Raw genomic sequence first — 23,182 nt, 5'->3', positions numbered from 1 at the left:
ATATTTATTTTCAAGAAACCAACAACATAGTTTTAATTTGATACTTTAAAAAGCAATTACACATCAGAATAAGTCCTGATAAGTTGTTAATACGGCTCTGGCACACATGTTGTTTGCATCACTGTAACATCCCTTTACTCTTCAATATACTATATATTCATATTTGAGTCTTCATCGACACATTTCTCTCTCATAACGTGTCTCAGGATATCACAGTTGTTCCTCAGAAGCCTGGATAAATTAAAACTCGGGCAGAAAATGTTGTCTCATTTAAATTCTCACCTTCAGCTCTCTAGTGACTGGTAACGGTCCGAGAGGAGCTGACGCTTAAAAATCATCAAGATATTATCACTGTACGCTGCCTGTTTAACGAGTTCTGTCATGCCTGGCACATTAAGACATTGTAAAGAGAAAAGCAGAATATAGAGACAATCTTTCTTGCAGTAGGCAGATCAATTAAACATAGAAAATGCATGCAAGGCAGGGCGCTGCAGCCTTACTTACTCTGTGCTCTGCTGAGGCTCCGCAGTTTAATTACAAGCCCTAATTCCCAATCGCAGATAGTGTCAAAAAGTCTGCGACTATTTCTCAGAGATTCCCTTTAACAAGTGGAAACTTAGTGTCCTCCTGCACCATTTTATACATGATGAGCCGTCAGTAATGGGATTATTAAACAAAAACGTTTCAGGCGCTGGCGTTAACCTTTTTTAATGCCTAATTAGGTTTTGCAAAGAAATAATTAGATTCTACAGTGCTTACACTGCCTATATTTTCAAATGGCATCTACAGCAAACACATCATCCTGCGACACTGGTGCCAATAATCTGCGGGTATATGCGCTGCGGCAGCAGTCAGATGTAAGATTTTAAAACATGTTGCGACCAAATAAGGTGCTCTTAAAGCTAAAATAATCATCCAACACAGGCTATAAGAAATCAGCAGACAAACCATAGGCTGGTCGAGTCCGCCCTCTGGTGGACAACACGCAACATAACATTCAAATTGACCAGTAAATCATTTTTAATAAATAAGTATTCGACACATTTGTTATGTTAAGTGTCTCCTGAAATTCAGAAAAGAGCATTTTTTTTATCCAGAAAGTAGGTTACATAAACAGTATGTGCTCTAAACATGAGGGCGTTGGCCACTGCACATGCGCACTTACAGGTTTCCCCCTGAGCTGTGATCCATGATGCTCAACAATGTAAATCTGTGATAAAGTTGATTAGACTTTATGTCATCTGATCAGGAGTGTTTTCTTTAAAAAGACACATATAGTTATCTGTCATATAGTCATGTACATGTGTCCAATTTTTTAATTAGTGTCTGATCGTGATTTAAGTAGGATTTCTAACTGATACTCAAATTATATTGCAAAATTGTGACGTTATCATTTCAAAAGAAGGGAGATAAACAAAAATCATTGCTTCACTTGCTGCTCAAACACTTTCAAACATGTGGGAAAATGTCTATAAATAGGTAAGTTTGTGGTTTTTCTATACAGTAATTGAATGTTGCTAGGCTATTTTTTCCTAAAATGATGAGCACATAGAGATTTAATCTGAGTATATATTAGAAATACATAGTAATCTATCAGAAACTAATCTGCGAATGCATAAACTGGGCCACTGGTTTGAAACTCTCTTTTTTCACAGACAAAACATTAACATTGAAAACAATGTATTCCATTTGGAAACACCCAAACAACAAAACAGTCTTATAGCAAATTATGGATATTAAACTGTAATATGTGTCTTTTTTAGGTACAGCAAATGGTTAGTTATGTCACACTTATAAGACATAATGGTCTAACAGTTCATTGTTTTTAATATGTAGAACATTGTGCATTGTATTGGCACATGATTGTCCAATGCTGTCAGAACTAAGAGCAGAAAGAAGAGCAGTTCACAGTGTTACCACTAGAGGGGAGTGTTGTCTGTGATCCGTGTCTGGGATCCGGAACGCTCCTTCTAAAATATCGCGAGAATCACGTTTCCTCTTCGCTTCAGAAGGTCAGCTGATCATTTACCTCAGTGACTAGCAGCCTGTCAATTTCAAGCTAGCACGCAACGTAACGGTTCTACTCTGAATCACTGGTAAGCTGTCCACTTTATAACTGGCATATATATATTATCAAAGAGTTGTATTCCTTCTCTACTAGCTCATTTAAACTGCTTACGTTGGCCATCGTATTAAGGGCTATCGATGTAACTAGTGGAGGGTTAGCTTATATGCTAGTAACGATGGTAACACACAGCGAATATTCTAGAGCCACCTGCCGCTAACATTAGCATTAGCATTGATAAACCACCGAAAATAGTCTTTATTGTATGTTTACACCAATTTGTTTGGGCTTATTCATTTTCATCAGCAGCATAAGCAACTGTTACAATAATTTAAATTTGTTTCGGTGCTTCATATAATAATGTAGTCATTACTTATCCAAACTAGAGAAGGCTAGGTGGGCTAACCTAGCTAGCGTTAAGTCTTTCATTTCAGTTTTAGCCTATATTGACATAGATAATAGTAGTTATTTTTGAGTGCGGGTTTTCCTGTGACTGTTGGTCCCACACGGATGAATGATTTCACCGTGAGGGACATGGTGTCTTTCATTTTGCTTAGCTAAAAAAACACAGTGGGGGAGGAAGTATTCAATACCACACCAAAGAAATACTGATTTTCCAGTAAAATTCCTGCAATTAAAAATAGGTCAATACCACACAGTAAAACCATGCATTGAACATAATACTTAATGTAATATAAAAGTATGTAGGGTAATTATAATCAGGAATATAGCTATTTAGAGTTAAAAAGTGAAAGGATTCCCTGTGAGTGGTATGTTGCATGATTGTCTATACAAATCGCAATTTAGGATGTACTTGGTAACTATAGCTGTCAGATCAATGATGTGAAGTCAAAAGTAAATGATACCTCTGAAACAAAGAGTAGTGCATAGTTTTGGAATATCTTTTTGTGTTCATTTCCTACAGAATTAATAGGCTGACTTGTCAAAAAAGACACATTGTTAATAGCAGTTCTGGGAGGGGATTATAAGCAGTAAGTTACGTGACCCCTGCTGGTAGTCAGTATTGCTTCATGGTGTTACTTTTTTCCCAACAGAGCAACCCACAATCCCAAAGATGGCTGACACCAACGAACAAAGTCCTCCTCCTCCTCCTCCACAGCTAGGGCCTGTGGTAAGTTTGTCTGTTTGATCTAACCCTTCAACTATTAGTCCCTTTGTAAGGTGTTCTGATTCCACGTACAAAGATACTACTGAGCCTACTAACTAGCCCCTAACCACTTTACAGAGTCACCCAAACTGTCAGTAACCCTTACAGCTTTATTACATTGTTAATAATGTAAATTAAGCATTCATAGTTTTTTAATAATAGATTATTTGTGTTAATGACTTACACAATGAAAATGAAAAAATAATAGGTATTAGCACTGCATCATTTTTGCACAGAAATGAATGTTGCTGAAATATTTCTAGCGCTGCAAAAGTGAAATCCTCAACCATTTCAGTAATCATAATTAGTTAATTGTTTAGGGCTTTTCTTCAATTATAAATTGTAAGAAATTCAACAGAAACGTCTTTAACGTGATTTATTTTATGAAATGAAACTGCAAAGTTGTTTTTGAGTTGAGCTTGGCTTTGCTGACCAATGAGGGAGCATGAGGGGAGTTCTGAGCCTTTCAGTAAAACACTTTTCAGTAAGCGTGAGGCAACAGAAAACCTTCCTGTCACCTGGATATCCCAGTACTTTGCTTCAAGCACATGTAACACTGTACACCATCTACCCATGATCTTATATCATAAGTGATGGAGCAGGTTATTCATTCAGCATTAATCCTAAATGTATCTTTTCTCTCTTCCACAGCAATTTTTAATGAGTAACAAGCTAGAAACGGCAATGTGGCTTTCACGGCTCTTCACTGTCTACTGCTCCGTAATGTTTATTCTACCGATTTTAGGGTGAGTACATTCAGTGACCGAGCACATCATCAACACACTGCTTTCAGCTATTCTCCTTTCTCCCAGCCTGAATTTGTGTCAGACTTGTTGTGACTGATTGTTTGTTTCAGACCCTATGCAGCAGCTAACTTCTATCAGCGAGCTTTGTTAGCGAACGCCCTCACCAGTGCCCTACGCTTACATCAAAGGCTTCCACGCTTTCAGCTGAGCAGAGCCTTCCTGGCCCAGGCTCTTCAGGAGGACAGCTGTCATTACCTGCTCTACTCACTCATCCTGGTCAACTCCCACCCCATCACAAGTATCCTTTACCCTTCAAACATGGGGAAAAGACAGCTGGATAGTGCTGGGTATAATGTTGAGATTCTCCATTCATCTGTTTTTAACAAGGGTGCATTTAGAGTTTCTTATTAGTCCCATGATTTAGATCAGTGGTGGGGGGCGCCAGAGAGCTTCAGGGGAGGCGCAGCGTGAGGAAAAAAATAACGAGAATTTCCGCTAGTTAACTTCAGCTAACTTTATGCGAGCGGCAACATGGACCGATTTTTAGTGAAGTTACCTAAAGTGAGAGAGGAGACAGCGTCTGGCAGAACACATTCCTTGGCGGTCTGTGGAGACCGAGTTCCCCCACCTCGCCAAAAAGCTGTAAAAGTGCTCATTCCCTTCACCTCCGCCTACCTGTGTGAGTGCAGGTTTTCCACATTGACTTTAATCAAAAGCAAGTACCGGTCAAGCAGGTGCGGATCTACCGGGGTGATAGCCTTGCCACCCCAGCTGCCACCTTTGTTTTGAAATAAAAGTTGTGGCTCATCGGACATTTATGAGAGAAAATCTCTAATGTCCGAGTGCAAGTGAATGCAGCACAAGACGCAAGCCTTGTAACCCCGGCCCTGGCGCGAGCGAGGAAATGTGATAGGCGGCGATTTCATTTGAACGGGACGGCGCAAAATGAGAAGCATTCGGACCCAAGTACACAAAGGGAATAAGGTATGTGCGGTCTACAATGACAGAGAGGAGACTGAAGTTTGGCTGTACTCGGCATCGAATCAAAACGCACTAAAGCTATCAGTTTGTGAGGCGTTTTGCTGAACAACATGGTAATCGCCGCATTCAGCTGTTATAGACATGCCAACTTGATGCTCTGCTCACGGATGACTCGATGAGCATAACAAACTGTTAAGATGATGACCTTACGTGTGTAAATGTATTTTTTTCTTTATGAGGGTCTTCCCCCAAAAAACAGTTTTAAGTCCTGAGAAAGTCAAATAAGACGGTGTGTAAAACTCCACTGCCCAGCCACTTTGATTTAACTAGGCCAGTAGGTAAGGGCATTCCACTGGATAATAATACCCCTGCATTATAGCAACAATAATAATAGCAATAATAATTGGGGGGGGGGGCGCGGCTGTTATGTTCTCTGAGGGGAGGCTCACCTTCCCACACTTTGAAAACCCCTGATCTAGATCATTCTAAGATACATGTATATAAACGATGTAACTCTATTCATTGCACTAAATCATTGTGGGATGGTTATTCTGTCTTTTGATATGATGACCCTTAACCTTTGTGTCCAGTGAGCATATTCCCAGTCTTCCTCTTCTCAGTGCTTCACGCAACTACCTACACAAAGAAAGTCCTGGATGTGAGTGTGAAGCTGTTGTGATGTATAATGCTGAAAGACAGACATTCTTTGTAAGCCCCGGTTAGAAAAGGACCGACCTAATGTTGTTTTTAGTTATTCATGAGTTATTCAGTTTCTGATGTTTGAATCTTTCTTCTTTGCAGTCTGTGGGCCCCAGCAGCCTGATGTTCATCAGAAACCTTTTGGACAAACTTACATCTAACCAGCAGAACATCCTGAAGTTTATTGCCTGCAATGAGATTTTCTTGATGCCAGCCACTGCTTTTCTGCTCTTCAGGTACGTGCCCATGGAAAAGGACAATTTTGACCAAAACATAACGCTTTTTTCCGTTTACTCGCCTGCTTTCTGGTCTGTAGTGATGTTAAATGTGACGATTAAGGCATACTTATTTATCTCTTATATTTAGACAACAATCGAAACCTATTTTAGCTGATGTTCCTACAGACAGTTTTCTGCTTATCAATCTTGTGTTGCCAGACGTACTCAGGACAGATAAAGGAAACCAAAACAGAGCGGTTTTCCATGTTGTCAAACACTTTTGGCGGCGTGTGGCGCAGGGGGTTGTGCGTTGGTTTTCGGATCAGGGGGTCACAGGTTCAAACCCCACTGCATTCAGCATGTCGTTGTGTCCCTGAGACACTTCACCCCAAATTGCTCCTGTGGGGATTGTCCACAGTTGAGTATGTAAGTCGCTTTGGATGAAAGCGTCTAACAAGTGACATGTCATGTAATCTTTTTTAAGTCACTATAATTGCGTTTTAAATCGTGGGGGCAGCAATAGTGCAAACCCAACAAATCCCAGTTCCCATAATTACCACATTATCTATATTTATTAGTAGATCGTATCTACCAGTGCGTGTCAGCTTCTAGGGTTGTCTGTAGGGTTGCAAAGGGGCGGAACATTTCCGGTAAAAACATGTTTTTAAGTAGAACAGGTTTTAATTATTTTATTGAACAATTATTTGTTTCATTGAAGAACGAAAACAGGAATGTTGAGTTAAATATTACTCATCCCCCCCAACCAACCCCACTCATTAAAAAATGAACAAAAATGCACCCCCCATCCAAAAATCCCCACAAAGTCCCATTCAAAATGTGAAATGAAAAGAGCCCTTCTCCCTCCAAACAGTCCCATTACACATGCAAATCTTCCTTCAAGCGATCCTCTGCATTTTGGCTGAACCCTTTCAGTCAACAGGCTCTTCCTGAGCCTCATCAACATCACACTCTGAGTCTTCCTCTTCAGTGTCACTGTCCAGCCTTGATGAGGATGGCTCTGTGTCAGGCTCAGAGAGCCTTAGGTTTGCCCGAATGCCAACCAGTTTTTCCACTCTCACATTTGTGAGCCTGTTGCGAACCTTTGTGTGGTCTCAATAGCCATGCCGTAAGCAGTGTGCTATGGTATGGGTATTCAAGTGTACTTGAATGGCATCTGTTTGTTTTAGTCAAGATTATGCTAAAATAACTTTCCCCAACTATGGTTAAGTTCCCTGTGAAGAGCCAACCTTCAATTTTGAAAATGCCCAGTTTATTCCCATTAATTCCCGTTAATTCCCTTGGAAAGTTTCCATCTTTGAAAATTCCCGGAATTTTGCAACCCTAGTTGTCTGACACGTAACATTTTCATATTCAAATGCCCAAGGCAGTCTGCACGAAGAGTCCTGTCTGGTGAAGTGGTTGTGTTGGATTGCATTAGATTATGCAGCTGTTCATTGTTATGGCAATTTTCATTTGTATTGAATGTTTTGAAAAGTGCTGAACAAATGAAGTGATTTTATTTATATTAGGGATGCTCCGCTCGCCAATTTTGGGGCCAATCGCCGGAATCAGTATCATCCGATTGAGTGGGCGGGGCCTATGGGGATCTTCCATTTAAAGTGATGTTTAAAACTCAGTTAATGTGGCTCATTCACTGGCGCTTCCACAAACAACAACCAACATAATTATTACATTCAAATGAAGTACATTATTCAAGTTTACATTAACTTTGGAGAATAACACGTGAGAAATGAGCAGAAGCATTCTCTTTTCCCCTCTCTCTCTCTCTCTCTCTCTCTCTCTCTCTCTCTCCTGACAGCCTGTCAGTATCGTCTCATGCTGCTCACTGATCCAGTAATGAGTGACCCGACAGTGAAGAATAAATATATGTATAACTAGTGTAGCTTGTTCCAGAGGTAGATCAAATAGCGAAGTGTGTTAGGTCTAACTCTTAGTGTGTTTCGCTCTCCGGTCCGTCACAGCGGGCGGAGCTGCAGGATTTCTGCTTCACACACGTTGCATACCGCTATTTTACTGTCTTTTCCGGACACCTTAAAATACTGCCAGACCGGTGAAGCCATTTTGGCGAGCTTGTTTTGCCGCGCAGAGAAAAGTGTCATGTATTTTACGTCATGCGATCGCCATTTTTAGAAAACCCCGATCGATCGGCAGAAAGTGAGTATCGGCCGATATCGATCGGAGCATCCCTCATTGATGTTATTGTTTATTGAATTGCATTTTAATCTCAGTTTCCATTTTGTCTTTGAAACAGTGGCCAGGGGAGCTTGCTGCTGCCTTTTATTTACTACCGATTCCTCACCCTCCGCTACACATCCAGAAGAAACCCATACTGCCGGTAAGATGATAAATAATGTTGTAACAAAGCTCAGGTCTTTATGAAAATGAGGACATAAAACAATCTGGTCATTATTGCAGAATCTTTTCAGTCCAGTTCTCGCAGTGTTTTGCTGCTTTTGACATTAAACATTTATTTTAAAGTATATTTCTTTGCAAAACAAAATTCAATTAAATCAGAAGATATGGCATGTTTGGAGCGATGGAAAGACCATTTGCATCCTTTGAAACCAATAACGGAGCTGGACTGATACTATTGGCCAAGATTTGCGCATCGTTAGTACGGTATAGATGTTTCAGTTGGCCAACATGTTATGAGAAATACTACTATTGAAATTGCCTTTTGAGCCAATTCAGAAACTGTGTCACAAATAGATTCTTTATCTCTTAGAGGTCAGTATGTATAACTTTAAATCTAGTCGGGCTATAAGTCTGGCTCTGCTACATGTGTTGTGTGGAAAGGCCTGGCAATGAATATTCTATATTTAACTAAACAATCAATCATTCAACATCTGTAACATTGCAATAAGCGGGTGGCTGTAGTTCTGAATCTCTCTGGAGCAACTGGAAGGGGAGTCTGCTCCAAAGGATTGATTGGCATGCTATTTAGCTTACAGAAATGCACTGTAGGCAAGGACTGAGATCAATCATAAGCAAGAGTATTAACGAAGGCGTTGACATTCGAGAAAAATAAAACTAATCGGGGTTCTTACGGTCATTCAAAACTTGGAAAAGTCATGGAAATTCAAAATGCTAATTCCAGGCCCTGGAAAAGTTATGGAAAACAAAAATGTTCCCAAAGTTTTGGAAAAGTCATGAAAATGTAACAAAAGTTGCATCAAATATAATTTATATTTTATCGAATCGCTGAAATAGTAATACTATAATGATAATAAATACTGTATCGTATAGTAATGAAACGTAAAATGGCATTTAGCTGACGAGGTACTTTGCTGGTGAGAGATTTGAGTTGCTTTAGCGTGCAGAAGCTAGTTAGCCTATTGGATTTTATTTGTTTTAGATAGGCTCAACATGTTTCATATGCAGACCTTATTTTCCATGTTAAAATAAACCATTTTCAGTGGTACCGCTGAGAGAATTTTTTTTTGGTCATGGAAAATTAGGTAAAGGTCATGGAGAAGTCATTGGTGAAAAAGTGTATGAACCCTGACTAATGTAAGAAAGGACATCAAATGTTCTTCACAGGTGTGGGATTCAGAAATGTAAAATCTTTGAAGGACTTCCTGATTTGAGTATCTAACCCATCCGTGTCCTCCCCAGCACCTTGTTCACGGAGCTGCGGATCCTCATGGAGCATTTCATCATGAAGCCCGCCTGCCCCGCCTTCTTCAGGAAGGCGTGCCTCAGCAGCATCGCATTCATCAGCCGCCTCGCCCCCACGGGGGTCTGATCACGCTCCATAGAAGTTTTGTTTTCTTTATGTTTAGTTTTTCCACCATTTTAAGATGTGACTTAAACTTTGATGAGGACAGACGTTGCCATCAACAGAAGGAACTGTTTTTCGAATGTCAACTTTACACTCTTTGCTCCAACTTCTCTGTATGTTGGAGTACAGTTGAAGAGCAGCCAGTAATGCACTGAAGTCTCATGGTGATGTTCCTTTCCCCATCTTCTTAATGTGACCTCATTCAGGCGGTGGACACCCTCACTATGTTACATTCACTGGATGCAGCTCAGTTGTCATCAGCTGTAACGTGATGTACCGGCTGTTATCTTTGTTTCCTTTTTATGTCCTTATTTATTCATGAAAATCGCTTATTATATGATGAAACATTAACATTCTGAGATTAGTAACTTAAATTAAAAATAAGCTTCTACATTATTAATACTTTTTTTAATGATCATGATGTGCTTGGTTGAATGGAGTTTGTGTGCAGCTTCTACACGTTCCAATTTCTTTTTGTATGTGCAAAGCATCCAAGGCTCTGATTTGACTAAATGCCTAACTTTAAGTGTATCCTATCAATGCCATCAACTAACTGTTTTTAACAACTTCAAAGTCTATGTAGGTATGATGTTGATTTGAGAAACAAGATATCTGCTGTATTTTATAGAATATGTTAAGGTACCAAGCATTTTGCGGTAGGCTTGATAGATGAAAGGATTAGCACGATGCCTGTCATGTTTTGAATGCATTCTCACTTTGTTTCTCAGTCCGATATCTCGTTTCATATTGCTTCATTTATTTGTTGCTATGTAGTTTGTATTTTTTTTTTTGCTTAACGCATGCTCTGATTTCTTTGTCTGCCGTGTTAAATGTGTTCATTTGCCTACAGACAAACCACGTTTTTATGACAAGAATAAAATGATCTCTTAATTAAACCAATAAAATATTAAAGAACAGCAATGTGGTTTGAGGTTATACATTTGATCTGATATATTTGTACTTAATCTTGTCCTAGTTATTGACACAAATTAAAATGTAAAAGGTGGTCAAAGAGTGCAGACCTTTGCCTAGGCTGTTTTAAATAAGAACATTTCTATCCTAATATGGATATTTGGTAGTTTAACATGAGTTCTTTAAAAAAAAGTGAATGATAAATGTTACTACTGACCCTTTTATGTATACATGTCAATGAGAAAGACAAACATGTGGAAACACCTCAATATAATGTAAGGTAGTGCAGGTAAATACCACATGTGACTATGAACATAATTATAATAATAAAGGTTGATTTTAATAAATGCATAGTTGAATGAACGCATTTTTCAATGACATCAACAAGTGATTTGCAGCCTAATGAGTTTCTTTGCGTGTCCACCAATCAGAACACACCTTAAATGTCTTCTCATCCAATGGTATCACATTTTATCCACCAATCAGGACACAGCATGCATCTCTGTTCCATCCCATCCAATGGTATGACAGGTTCTTACAACTGCAGCGTTGCTATTGACAACGGGCGCTTCGTTTATCTGGTCCTGAACGTTTCTGCCTAACTCGAGCTAATATACGCTTTAAAATAGGTTTAAATGCGTTTTAACAGCATTTAAAGACCACAGCCTGCCTCAAATAGGTTTCCGTGGCTCGTTAGATTTAATGAAAGATTAAATCAGTTTAGCACAATAGAGAGTTTATGTGTTAATACATCGTGTTAGCCAATTAGCTTGCTAGCTAACAATAGCACGTCGAGCTAATCTCTTTGGATAATCTCACTTCACCAAAACCCACCACCCGTAATTCCGATGGAAATGTTATCGAGCCGTTTTAAATAGCTTTAGGGGGTTCCTGTGGTACTGGAAAACCTACCTGGAAGAATTGCAACACTTTTTTTCGCCACTAAGATAACACACAGTGGAGAAAGAAGATGGAGATCCACCTTAATCGAGTGGATTATATTCAGGTAACACAAAGTACAAAGACAATGGATTGGTTTTGTTCAGAGATTGAAGATGTACTGAAATTGTGTACTTCAGTAAATTACAACTACCAGAGTCTAGGAATACCAGAGGTCCTGCAGTCAAAATGTTACTCAAGTAAAAGTAAAAACGTATTGGCATCAAAATACTTAAAGTACCAAAAGAAAAAGTACTCATTATGCAGATTGATCTATTACAGAATTATATGTATTATGTTTTGATTATAATTATTGAAGAACTAATGTGTTTATCACATGTTGTGAAGGTGCAGCTAATTTTCTATGCTGCAGGGTATCTTGTGGACTTAATGCAGGTGTGACTTTATTCAAGTATTGAATACATATAATTATTTAAAAGTGCTACACAAATGTAGTGAAGTTAAAGTATAATATTGACCTCTGAACTGTTGTGGGGTAGAAGTACACAGAATAAAAAAAAAAATGAAATACTAAGGTAAAGTACAAGTCCCTCAAAATGATACTTAAGCACAGTACTTAAGTAAATGTACTTAGTTACTAAGTTGGTTGCTTATTCATCTGTTACAATGTTAGTAGATGTACTGTCTATTCAGGGTTTCTGCCTCAAGTAAACTACTTTTGTTTTTACTTTTGTTGATTGCTATTTCCTCACAGGTTGGTGTGACATCCCAGAAAACTATGAGGCTGCTTCCAGCAGTGGGAAAAAAGGCAACCCAAAAGGTAATAATATATCAAAACAATGCATATGCAACATTATACCAAGATAAACAACTTGTAGCTGTGTATTGTCTTTGGATTAAACAGTTTAATTTAGTATATTTGAAAGAAGGAAGGGTCCAGATGTATATGTAAACATTATATAAATAGTCCCTGGCTAAGGTATTACAATAAGCTTCCTACAATACCTTAGAGATAGCATGAAGGTCAGAGGTTGTAATAGGACACAGTTATCAGAAGCAGAAGTGATATTTATACATGCTATTTGATTTAAACTACAGCCTGATTCTTCATTGTTGTCCCTTTGTATCAGGTTGCTGTTGCTGATCATGATGGTGTCCTAACCTGTTTTGGGATGAAGAAGGGAGAAGCAGTGGTGAGTGTCCATTTGTACGATTTTTCTTTTAGTCAGTTGGATTCTAACGTGTTGAATTTCAGTCTCTAATGGAAAGGAATCTGACTCTGTTTCAGCCTGTGTTCAAAACACTGCCGGGGCAGAAAATAACCAGGTTGGATCTTGGAGGAGCTGCGGGAACTCCACAGGAGAAGATCTTTGTTTGTTCTGGTTCTCAGGTCCGAGGATTCACCAAGAAAGGCAAACAGTTCCTCACCTTTGAAGCCAACCTCACTGAGAGCATTAACGCCATGTAGGAGCCACTTCTTTTACTCTTTTTAAATTAACTTGAACTGCTGGCTTGACAAATTCAGAACTGTGTGATTTACACCATTTTTAAGCCGTGATGGTTATCTCTCTTCTTCAGGCATGTCTCCGGCGCTGATCTTTTTGTGTGTGCGAGTTACATCTACAACCACTACTGTGACTGCAAGGACCAAGACTACTACCTCTCTGGAGACAAAATCAATGACATCACATGTCTATCCTCAGAAAACCTGACTCGCTTTGTCCCGATCCTGGCCTGCCAAGATCGGGTTCTCAGAGTCTTGCGGGTAAAATAAGATTAGATTCAATCAATCAATGTTTATGTATATAGCCCAATATTAGAAATGTTAAGTTTGTCTCAGTGGACTTCACAGTTTGTACAGAATATCAGTATGACAATACGACACCCTCTGTCCTTAGACCCTCACATCGTACAAGGAAAAACTTACAAAGAAAACCCACAGTTTAAAGGGGAACATGGGAGAAACCTCAGGGAGAGCAACAGAGGAGGGATCCCTCTCCCAGGACGGACAGACTTGCAATAGATGCCGTGTGTAAATCGAAAATATAATACATTTACAGCATAGGTAGACCAAATGTTTGGAAATGCATGTGTGTATAATAGGAAGATGAATCCTCGAGGATGTCAACAATCCTGTGGGAGCCTTCAGGGAAGTAGTACGATGAAAGTCAGGCAGGACCGCAGAGACAGGTTCAGCCACGACTCGAAGTCCAGGGCTCAGGATAGAGGACACAGGACCACAGCAACAGGATCAGCCTCGACTCAGGATCCCGGCGTAGATAGACACCAAAAATAAATGTGGGGGAAGCTGGGTTATTGGGAACATGAGAGTACACAGGTGCAGACAGACAGAAGGAAGAAGTAAGGTGTCCCCCGACAGTCTAAGCCTATAGCAGCAAAACTAACGTGTCCACGAGCATGCACTCCCTTAGTGGGGTTGAGGGAGAGGGGTAGCAAGTAAGAAGTAATTGATTGACTGTTTTGATTTTATTACCGTTAGTTTCAACTCAAACTAACAGACTCAATTTATTTGTATTTGTTTCCTGTAGGGATCAGAGCTTGCCTATGACATTGAAGTCCCTGGCCCTCCATCTCTCTTGGAACTTTACAATAAAGACGGAGGCAAGTGGACCTCTCCGTGTGCTAGAGCAACTCAATACCAAGAATCGGATCAGGAATGATCTAACGTTACTTTAATGATTTCTCTACAGGGGAGGAAATCCTCTATGGAACTACAGATGGTAAAATAGGATTGGTGCACATTGGTGAGAGCTCAGCGTCGACCAAATGGGAGATAGAAAACGACAAAAAGAAAGGAGGTGGGTAGTTCACAGGATCACACCCTTCAACAAATCACTAATATGTTAGGTTGCCCTAACTTCGTAGTTTTACACTCTTTTGTCCCCATTAGGAATTCTTTGCATTGACACTTACGACATTGTGGACGACGGAGTGAATGACCTTCTGGTGGGCAGGGATGATGGCACAGTGGAGGTCTATGGGTTCGACAGCGCCAGTGAGCCCACGTTACGCTTCGAGCATGTGAGTTCATCTTTTATCAGTTTATAAAATTACAAATCCTGTATGTCTATCAGTGGATTTGTTTCCATGTACCCGGGTTTACTCATGTCAATGTTCCTTCTTACTAACTACAAGGAAACAATAGCATTATGTTGTTTTGCCCCTGCATTGATACCTTGCTTGGCTTTTCTTAGATGCCCCTACAATTATAACTTTTGCATTGCATGATTTATTCTGATCATTGATGCTCAAAGTTTCCTGTCTTTCCCGCCTTCAGGTGTTGTCAGAGAGCATCACCTCCATCCAGGGGGGCTGCGTAGGGAAAGAGTCTTATGATGAGATCCTGACCACCACTTACACAGGTAAGATTACAAAAAGAAATAGATTATAAACAGCACCTAGGAAAAGGCTTCTCTAAGAAGAATATGCGTTTTTGTCCTGCTGGTAAAACTTTCTAACTTGTAGTGTGAGCTTCTTAAAACCCAACCATTATTGTAAAGTAGTTAAAGGAGATCTGACATGCAGCCTATTCCACTCTCTTTCAGGTTGGGTGACTGGTTTAACAACTGAGCCGCAGAAGGCTGAGACCGGCCCGGGAGACGAGATAAGAATGAGCAAGGAGGTCCAGTCCAAAGTAGAAGCACTCAGGTACCAAGTCTGTTCTCGTGTCTTTTTTAACGGATGTTTTGAGGTGTGGTTGTTTGCTGTGGAGGGGCAGCAACAACATGTATGTTTACCTTAACGTAAAACAGACGGGTAGATGACGCGGTTAACAAGGCTCACTTCAAGGCCTCTGGACTTCTCCTCAAAAACATTAATTTCACCTTTCAGCACAACTTTAGAGTGGCTATGAAATTGTCTGAAGGAAACTACAGTGACCAAATATTTTAAATATAGTGTACACTTAAACCAGTATTTATTCTTTTCGGTGGCTAGAATAAGTTTGCGTTTGCCCTCATCCACAGCAGATCATTGCTATACCTCCGCGTCGGTACTCCACTTTAAGTGTTTGACTTACTATATAATAGTTTGAGTAAGACTGCTCATATTGTTCTGTTGCAGGTCTGAGCTGGAGCAGCTGCAGGTGAAAGTCCTGCAGGGCCGGGAGCAGTACCAGCAGACGTCTCAGTCCAGCACCGCCGTCTCTGCTGTGCCCGTCTTCAGCATCAACGACAAGTTCACCCTCTGCCAGGACGACGCCAGCTACACTCTCATGCTGGAGGTGCAGACCGCCATCGACAACCTGCTGCTCCAGGTGTGCTCATTAAAAAAATCCCTGAGGGTTGTAACTTCTGGTGCCTAGAGACTGTCCTCGTTATAAATCCTGCTCTCGATCCCCTGTTGCACACATAAACATACCAAATGTAATTTAACCATGAATATTCTGTGCAGAGCGACGTCCCTATAGACCTGCTGGATGTGGACAAGAACTCGGCAGTTGTCAGTTTCAGTGAATGTGACTCAGAGGTGAGATGGTATGTCTTTGTACACAAACATACTTTAAAAGAAATGCTGCTCCCAGAAATCTGACTTGTTCTATTCTGTCTGCAGCAGCCTAATGGGAACTTTCTCCTGGCCACGTACAGATGTCAAGCTAACACCACCAGGCTAGAGCTCAAGGTAAGACCTGCATTAAAGCTGAGCAGATTTTTAAACCTACAGTATGTCTATACAATACCAAATGCCGCTTTCACACCAAGTACTTTGCCGTACTTAGTTCCCAGCACTTAGTTCCCAGCACTTAGTACCCCCATGGAACTAAGAGCCGATCGCGTTCACACCGGAATTAGTCCCTGAGGGTGGATTAGGCAAATGAAGCTGCTGATGTCACTTCTTCTTCTTCTGCTTTGGGTTTACTGGCAGGCCGCAAACCACTTCACGGCGTATACTGACGCCTGAAGTTCCCGGCCGGAAGTCCCCGGAGTTGGGGACTGGCTTCAGTAGAAGCTGCTGGGACTCCCAGCAGCTTCTACTGAAGCCTTCCGAGTAAATCGCCAGAACGCCGTCACCTCCTCATCTCCACCGCTCCCATGTTTTCTTTTGTGTTGTCATAATTTAGTCTCTGCGTTGGTGCGCTGGGCTAATGCTAATGCGAGCAAATAAAATGGCGGCTTCACAAAACTTTTCAGAGTTTTACGGGGCGTGGTTTGCAATCTGCCCAGCCAATCAGAAATTGGAACCTTTTTTTCCCCAGGAAAGTACCTGCTCTCTAGCAGGTACTAAAAAGGGGGTAAAAGTTCTCATAAACTAAGTTCTCTTTTTGGTGTGAACGCAAAATCCCAGGAACTATCGGAACTAAACGGGAAAAGTACTCCGGTGTGAAAGCGCCTATAGTGAGTGAGCCTTTCTTTCTGTAATTATGAGTCGCATTAAGTACTCCTTTCATTAATCAATTTGACCCAGAACTGTTTGAGGATGCAGCACAGAAAAATAACGTTTAATCTACAATGACTGTTCTAGGTGAGGTCCATTGAGGGGCAGTATGGCACCCTGCAGGCGTACATAACCCCGAGGCTGCAACCAAAGACATGCCAGGTCCGCCAGTACCAGATCAAGCCTCTGTCCCTGCACCAGCGCACACACAGCATAGACCAAGAAAGGTAAAACAAAAATCCGAACTTGATCAAACCTTAGATTTTTATCTGGATTTTAATTGAAGCCATGAAATGCTATCCAAATCCTATTTGTTGTGTCCGTCTTACAGGCCGATGAACAGGCTCAGTCTGGTGGGACAGTTCAGTTTCGCTGAGATCCACTCCTGGGTAGTCTTCTGTTTGCCGGAGGTGCCTGAGAAAACACCGGCAGGAGAGAGCATCGCTTTCTATTTCCACAACACTTTCCTTGGGACACAGCTTGAAGCAACTTATTGGTAAATACAAGTACACAGTAGAAAGGCTCTCCCAGGATTGCATATACAATTGATGACATTATGAGATCACTGACAAGGGGGTTGTACCATTTCTTGTCTAATCCCCCTAGAAATGTTTTGTTTATGTTTGTATTTCAATCAGGAGAGACTTAGTTCGTAGTTGATAACATCTTTATTGCCGTATGCACAATAGCGTTTTGGAGAATAGACCCCATCTTACTGTGATGAATTAAGGGGGAGGAGAAGCCGACTAGAAAGAGAAACTCCCCGGGGTCTCGACACTGGTGGTGGTGAGTACTAAAGGGAAATAAAAATCCGGAGTGATGAGAGTTCTTCTGGGCTAGCCTGCCTTGGATCTGATGAAGCTGGAGGTGGAGGAGGGTTGCATCAATTCTCCAGAACGATGCTGGCAGGGGAGAGAAAGAGCAGATTTAAACGTTTGCCGGGTGTGCTGTGATTGGCTGTGGGGATAAGACGCAACCGATTGGTTTAGCTGGGGTAAGTTGCGTCTTTGCTTATTGAGAAAAAGGGCGAGTGAGTGAGTGAGAGACAGACCCGGCGCCAGAACAAATCTAAAGGGAGGGCATATGATGTTCATGGGAGAAAATGTAAAACTGCAACAAAGTACTAATTTTCGCTTATTTGTTTCCTCGCGTCTCTCTCTCTCTCTCTCTCTCTCTCTCTCTCTCTCTCTCTCTCTCTCTCTCTCTCTCTCTCTCTCTCTCTCTCTCTCTCTCTCTCTCTCTCTCTCTCTCTCTCTCTCTCTCTCTCTCTCTCTCTCTCTCTCTCTCTCTCTCTCTCTCTCCACAAACTCTCACATGAAATGTGTTCTTTTGATGCGGCTTGTCTTAGCGGTCCTTTATCAGTCTGTAATGCGTGTTTCCAGTCGCAAAAACCTTTGACAATAGAAGCCGCATCAGATGAAGACTCATTTACTTTAAACTGTCTACAGGGGAATCAAAAGGCTGCGTCTGCTTTTAACCAATATTCAAGTCATGGTCTGTTGTAGTACCATGCAGCGGCAAAAGTGAGCTTCTTTCCTGAAAACAATCTCCCTGGATAACGATCCAGTTTCACCTGGTTGGGTTTATTAACCCCAAGATCATCTGGGGGCCGGGGCTGTTGGTCTTTGAGCGGTTGCTGGCCCAATAATAGGCCTACCTGTTGATGTGCTGCAAGGTAGCGTCTGTAGTGGAGGCACCGGCGAGGAGGAGGAGGAGGAGGAGGAGGAGGAGGAGGAGGAGGAGGAGGAGGAGGAGGAGGAGGAGGAGGAGGAGGAGGAGGAGGAGGAGGAGGATATTTTAATAAATCCTTGGACCTTTTAAGCCAATTTCTGATGTCCATTTTGTAATTCAACAGAAATGGGATTCTACAGAATGCACAATAAACAAATCCAGAATAGGCAGCAGAGTGTGACGCTGTGACTGGTCTAACTGTGGACGAATCACAAATCACAACAGACACCTGCATTTATTTGACATAGCCTGCGATTTTTTTTTTGTTACTATCTGATATCACATACATCGTAGCATAAAAGTTCACAGTTTATTTATAATTACAAAAATAAAATATATATATATATTTTTTTATAAATAATAAAAACGTGTTTATTGGAGGAGGGCAGGAATGTCAAATGGGAGGCGCCGGGCATGGTGAGAGAGAATTGTGAATGAGAGCGTGGGAACCAGTCTTCCTGAAAGAACTTGCGCTGCTGAGCATCATTTAACCTTTTCCTACTAATTGTATAGGTTTTGTTTCTGATTGTACTTGGAATTAAATGTTTTAATTGTATTCTTACTCCTAGCAAAGGGGAGGGTCACTTCAAGTCAGACAACATCTCTACCATCTCCATACTGAGTGATGTTCTCTCCAAGAAGCCACCAAGAGGAAAATCAATCTGAACGTGTCATACGGTATGTGTAATTGTTCATAAAGCTCCAGGGAAATATCTATGCCAAAATAAATCCTGTAAAACAAAATGTTTGTTTGTTAATCTTTCAGATATCAATGATGACTCTGTGAGCCACACCCTGAAGATGATACATCCAAAGCTGGAGTACCAGTTGATGTTGGCTAGAAAAGTCCAGCTTATCGATGCACTAAAAGTATGTATTGGTTCAAAGTGACATCTTTCAGGAAAAATCCATTCTGAAGCTGACGTCTGTTTCAATATGTTCCCGTGTATGCCCACAAGCCCATCTTTGGTTAAAAGTACTCACCCATTCTCTGTGGGCTGTACAACAACCAGTGATGCAAACTTGTCACCTTTCGGCGAAATTCGCCGTTTTGAATCCAAAATAGGTCGTTTGTGGGATTCATGTAGATCTGCAATAAAAATATTTTTAGGTTATGGGGGGGCCTGGGACCCGGAGTAATCTGCGGCCGTGAGCTGTTATGTGCCATCATGACACGCATGGTATAATGAAGTGCGAGCTGTGTGCTCGAGTCTTCCTGCCTGTCGGCTCTGCTCATGGATGTATAATAAGGCTCTGCTGCTCCGAGATGATGGTCTAGCTTCAGCAGCTACATTACCTACGGGTGCGTTCGTTAATATTAACTGTGCGTCCGGAGTCACTGTGGCACAGACTGGACCGCTGGTGAACAGCTGTTAGAACGGGCCGTTCAGGTGTTCAGAGCAGAGCTCCCTGTCGGAGCGGCAGAGCGTGATGTGAACTGAAAAGTTTTTCTGTGGCAATATTATTTAAGAAATCATTGAGCTAGCTAGCTAGCTAGCATACATTGTCACTATCTGCTAACGTTAGCTTTAGCCTTCTATTTCTAATAGTTTTTTTCATAGGCTATAAACAGAGGTGGTATAAGTATATATATTGTACTTGAGTAAAAGTAGAAGTACTCAGATCTTGTACTTGATCAAAAGTAATAGTCCCAGAGTGTAGGAATACTCTGTTACAGTAAAAGTCCTGCATTCAAAATGTTCCTCAAGTAAAAGTAGAAAAGTATTCTCATCACCATATAGTGAAAGTAGTGACAGTAAAAGTAGTCATTGTGCAGATTGGTCCATTTCAGAATAATAGATATGATATGTTTTATAATGATTACACTTTAAAGTGTTCTCAAAGCTGGTAAAGGTGCAGCTAGTTTGAATGACTTTGTATACTGCAGGGTAGCTTTTGGATTTACTCCAGGTGGAACTAAAGTCTGATTCAACACTTGATTATATTTCACTTAATTCATCCAGATCTGTGAAGTAACTAAAGGTATTAAATACATGGAGTGGAGTCAAAGTACACCATTTACCTCTGAACTGTAGTGGAGTAGAAGAACAAAGTAGCAAAACATTGAAATACTTAAATAAAGTACAAGTATCTCAAAATTGTGCCCAAGTATAGTACTATTTGAGTTTATGAACTTAGTTACTTTACACCATGTGGCTATAAAGATAAAAAGACCTAAGCCTTGCACAGAGGCATGAAAATACATTTTCAAAATGCTCAACAGTGCTGCCAAAATTATAAACTGACTGCTACAATTTAAAATAAATGCTTTTATATATTTCTATTAGATGTGACTCTTTGGCGTTTCTGTTATTATTAACACTGCTGCTTTAGTTGTTCTGACTGCTAAAATCCTCTGTCATTCCGTGGGGTGGGGGAGCCGGGGGCTCGGATCCTTGTCACCTTTTTCATACCTGATGAGTTTGCATCCCTGAACAACAATTACTAACCTCTACTTCACTTTCTCTCTGATGTCTCTGATTGGCAGGAGCTTCAGGTCCATGAGGGAACCGCTGACTTCCTCATCCCAGAGTACCGTAACATCCTGGATGAGTCCAATAATCTACTTGTGGAGTACAAGAAGCAGCCAGCGCATCTTGAGAGGCTTTACGGTGCAGCTTATTCATTACATTTCACTCACACTAAATTCAAAAAATGTATATTTGCAGATTTCTCCAGCTAACAAATATTGGGTATTCCCAGAATCAATTCATTTGTTTAGAAATAATAACTTCTCAGTTTGTTTATTTATTTAATATTGTTTACATTACTTATTTATTTTCATCGTTATGCGATTGAATTATTATTTCAGCCCTGGAAATTGCATTGTAATATTTGTATTGGTGTATATGAGTATGTGTGTACTTATACACCTGAACATATGGTGCTTATGTATATTCTGTGTATGTGTGAACATATGAATGTAAAAAAAGTCACTTGAAAATAAGTGTTCACAATGTGTATATGCATATATTATTATTATTTGTTTGCCAAGTACATATATTTTTATAAATAGTATTTTCCTTTTCAAAAATGATAGTCAACTGCTATTGACATGTGTAGAAAATGATCCTATATCTAGTTTTTATATATATATATATATATATATATATATATATATATATATATATATATATATATGCATTTATTTTTCTTTATTTCTTTGTACTCCTTCATTTCTATACGTTTCTGAGGCAATAATGCCAATGTGATATTAGGATGATTCACGAGAGGGCTACTTCCAATAAGCTATGCTTCAGCCCCCCCGCTTCTACTCATTTTGTTTATCTTTGTGTGTATGAATTATATTTTTTCTTTTTGGATGAATTAGTAGAATAAATAAAAAAAACTCTCTTATTATGAAATATAAATAATATTATAAACTAATATTTCTTTTTTCTTTCCTGTAGGAATGATCACAGACCTCTTCATCGACAAATTCAAGTTTAAAGGCCAGAATGTGAAAAGCAAGGTGTCCTCATTGCTGGAGATACTTGATAATTATGACTTAAATTCACTTTTAGACTTTTTCAATGAAGCATGAGAACATGTAGATCAAAGGGTGAATATGTAGTTACTTGTTTGTCTTTCAGTCTCTTCCTTTGTGCTATATTTGTATTGTAAATACAAAAGTTAGGTTTTTGATGATAGTTACTATCAGTGTCAATGTCCTTTGTTATACCGTCATTTAGATTGACCTACATGTGTTGTACAGTACATAAATATTTATATAATTTATTTTGGTAGCATCTAAAAACAATTGTGTTGTTTAATAAACTACTGCAAAGTTTGTACAGGTTGCTATATTTGTTCGTGACAAAGCTTTGGATCAAGTTTCAGTGACCAAATATAAGCCAGTTAAAAGCACACAGATTTATAAAGCACTATGAGTTCCCCCTTTTTTGGAAACATTGAGTAATTCAAGGAGCTATTGGAAAGTACAGAGAACAATTACAACTTAATAAGAAGAAAAAACGTGTGTGATACCATGGGACATATGTTACAAATGTGCAGTAATTTTCCACACAACACTCTAGTCTCATTCCTATAATTATTCATATATTTATATCCATAGCCTTTATGCCTATCTATTTTTACAAGGTGCCACACGACTCTAAATGCTTGTCATGCTTCTCTTACCATAATAAAGTACAGAAACTAAAATCTATCACCACTGATAAACGATCACAGCCACATTAACCTAAATAACTTTAATGTGTGTGCTGCAAATAATGATTCTATATCGTATACTTGAAATGAAAGCAAATGAAATTCCAATAGAGCATGTGTTTGTATTGTCTGATGATATTTTATTATAAATAAAATAAAGTTATTATTATTATTATTAGTAATATATTAATGTAGGATGTTTACTCATTAATGCACAAGGTATATACTACATATGAGTAATTTTAAGTATATTTTGATGGTAATACTTTTAAATGCAATACTTGTACTTGTTCCAGAGTATTTATGCAAAGCTTTATTACTAGTTATACTTAAATACACGCTGTGGATACCATATCGCAGCTGTTACGCTGAACAATAAATTGTGCGCCTTTTACA

The 23,182-nt window shown here is 39.9% G+C and overlaps 2 protein-coding genes across 2 annotated transcripts; both read left to right on the top strand.

Annotated features, from left to right (window-relative positions):
* Positions 1-1,988: 1,988 nt before the first annotated feature.
* On the top strand, positions 1,989-10,942 carry tmem33 (transmembrane protein 33). Its single transcript, XM_079670000.1, has 8 exons — positions 1,989-2,096; positions 3,121-3,197; positions 3,885-3,979; positions 4,090-4,277; positions 5,551-5,618; positions 5,762-5,895; positions 8,150-8,233; positions 9,514-10,942. Exons 2-8 carry the CDS (start codon positions 3,141-3,143, stop codon positions 9,641-9,643), a joined length of 756 nt encoding a protein of 251 aa, XP_079526126.1. The 5' UTR covers positions 1,989-2,096; positions 3,121-3,140; the 3' UTR covers positions 9,644-10,942.
* Positions 10,943-11,109: 167 nt separating this feature from the next.
* bbs7 (Bardet-Biedl syndrome 7) lies at positions 11,110-22,410 on the top strand. The gene is given in 20 exon segments (XM_079669999.1): positions 11,110-11,597; positions 12,246-12,311; positions 12,622-12,684; positions 12,780-12,955; positions 13,070-13,256; positions 14,041-14,113; positions 14,203-14,310; positions 14,403-14,533; positions 14,790-14,874; positions 15,058-15,160; positions 15,575-15,767; positions 15,905-15,979; positions 16,064-16,132; positions 16,973-17,112; positions 17,217-17,381; positions 19,186-19,247; positions 19,250-19,294; positions 19,383-19,486; positions 21,105-21,228; positions 22,027-22,410. Coding segments are annotated over 20 exon segments (2,139 nt in total). The 5' UTR covers positions 11,110-11,561; the 3' UTR covers positions 22,161-22,410.
* Positions 22,411-23,182: the final 772 nt, after the last annotated feature.

The sequence above is a fragment of the Notothenia rossii genome (genome assembly GCF_949606895.1).
Source record: "Notothenia rossii genome assembly, chromosome: 3".
Taxonomy (NCBI): Eukaryota; Metazoa; Chordata; class Actinopteri; order Perciformes; family Nototheniidae; genus Notothenia; species Notothenia rossii.
The sequence above is the reverse complement of the archived record's forward strand: the minus strand, read 5'-3'. Positions and strand labels throughout refer to the sequence as shown.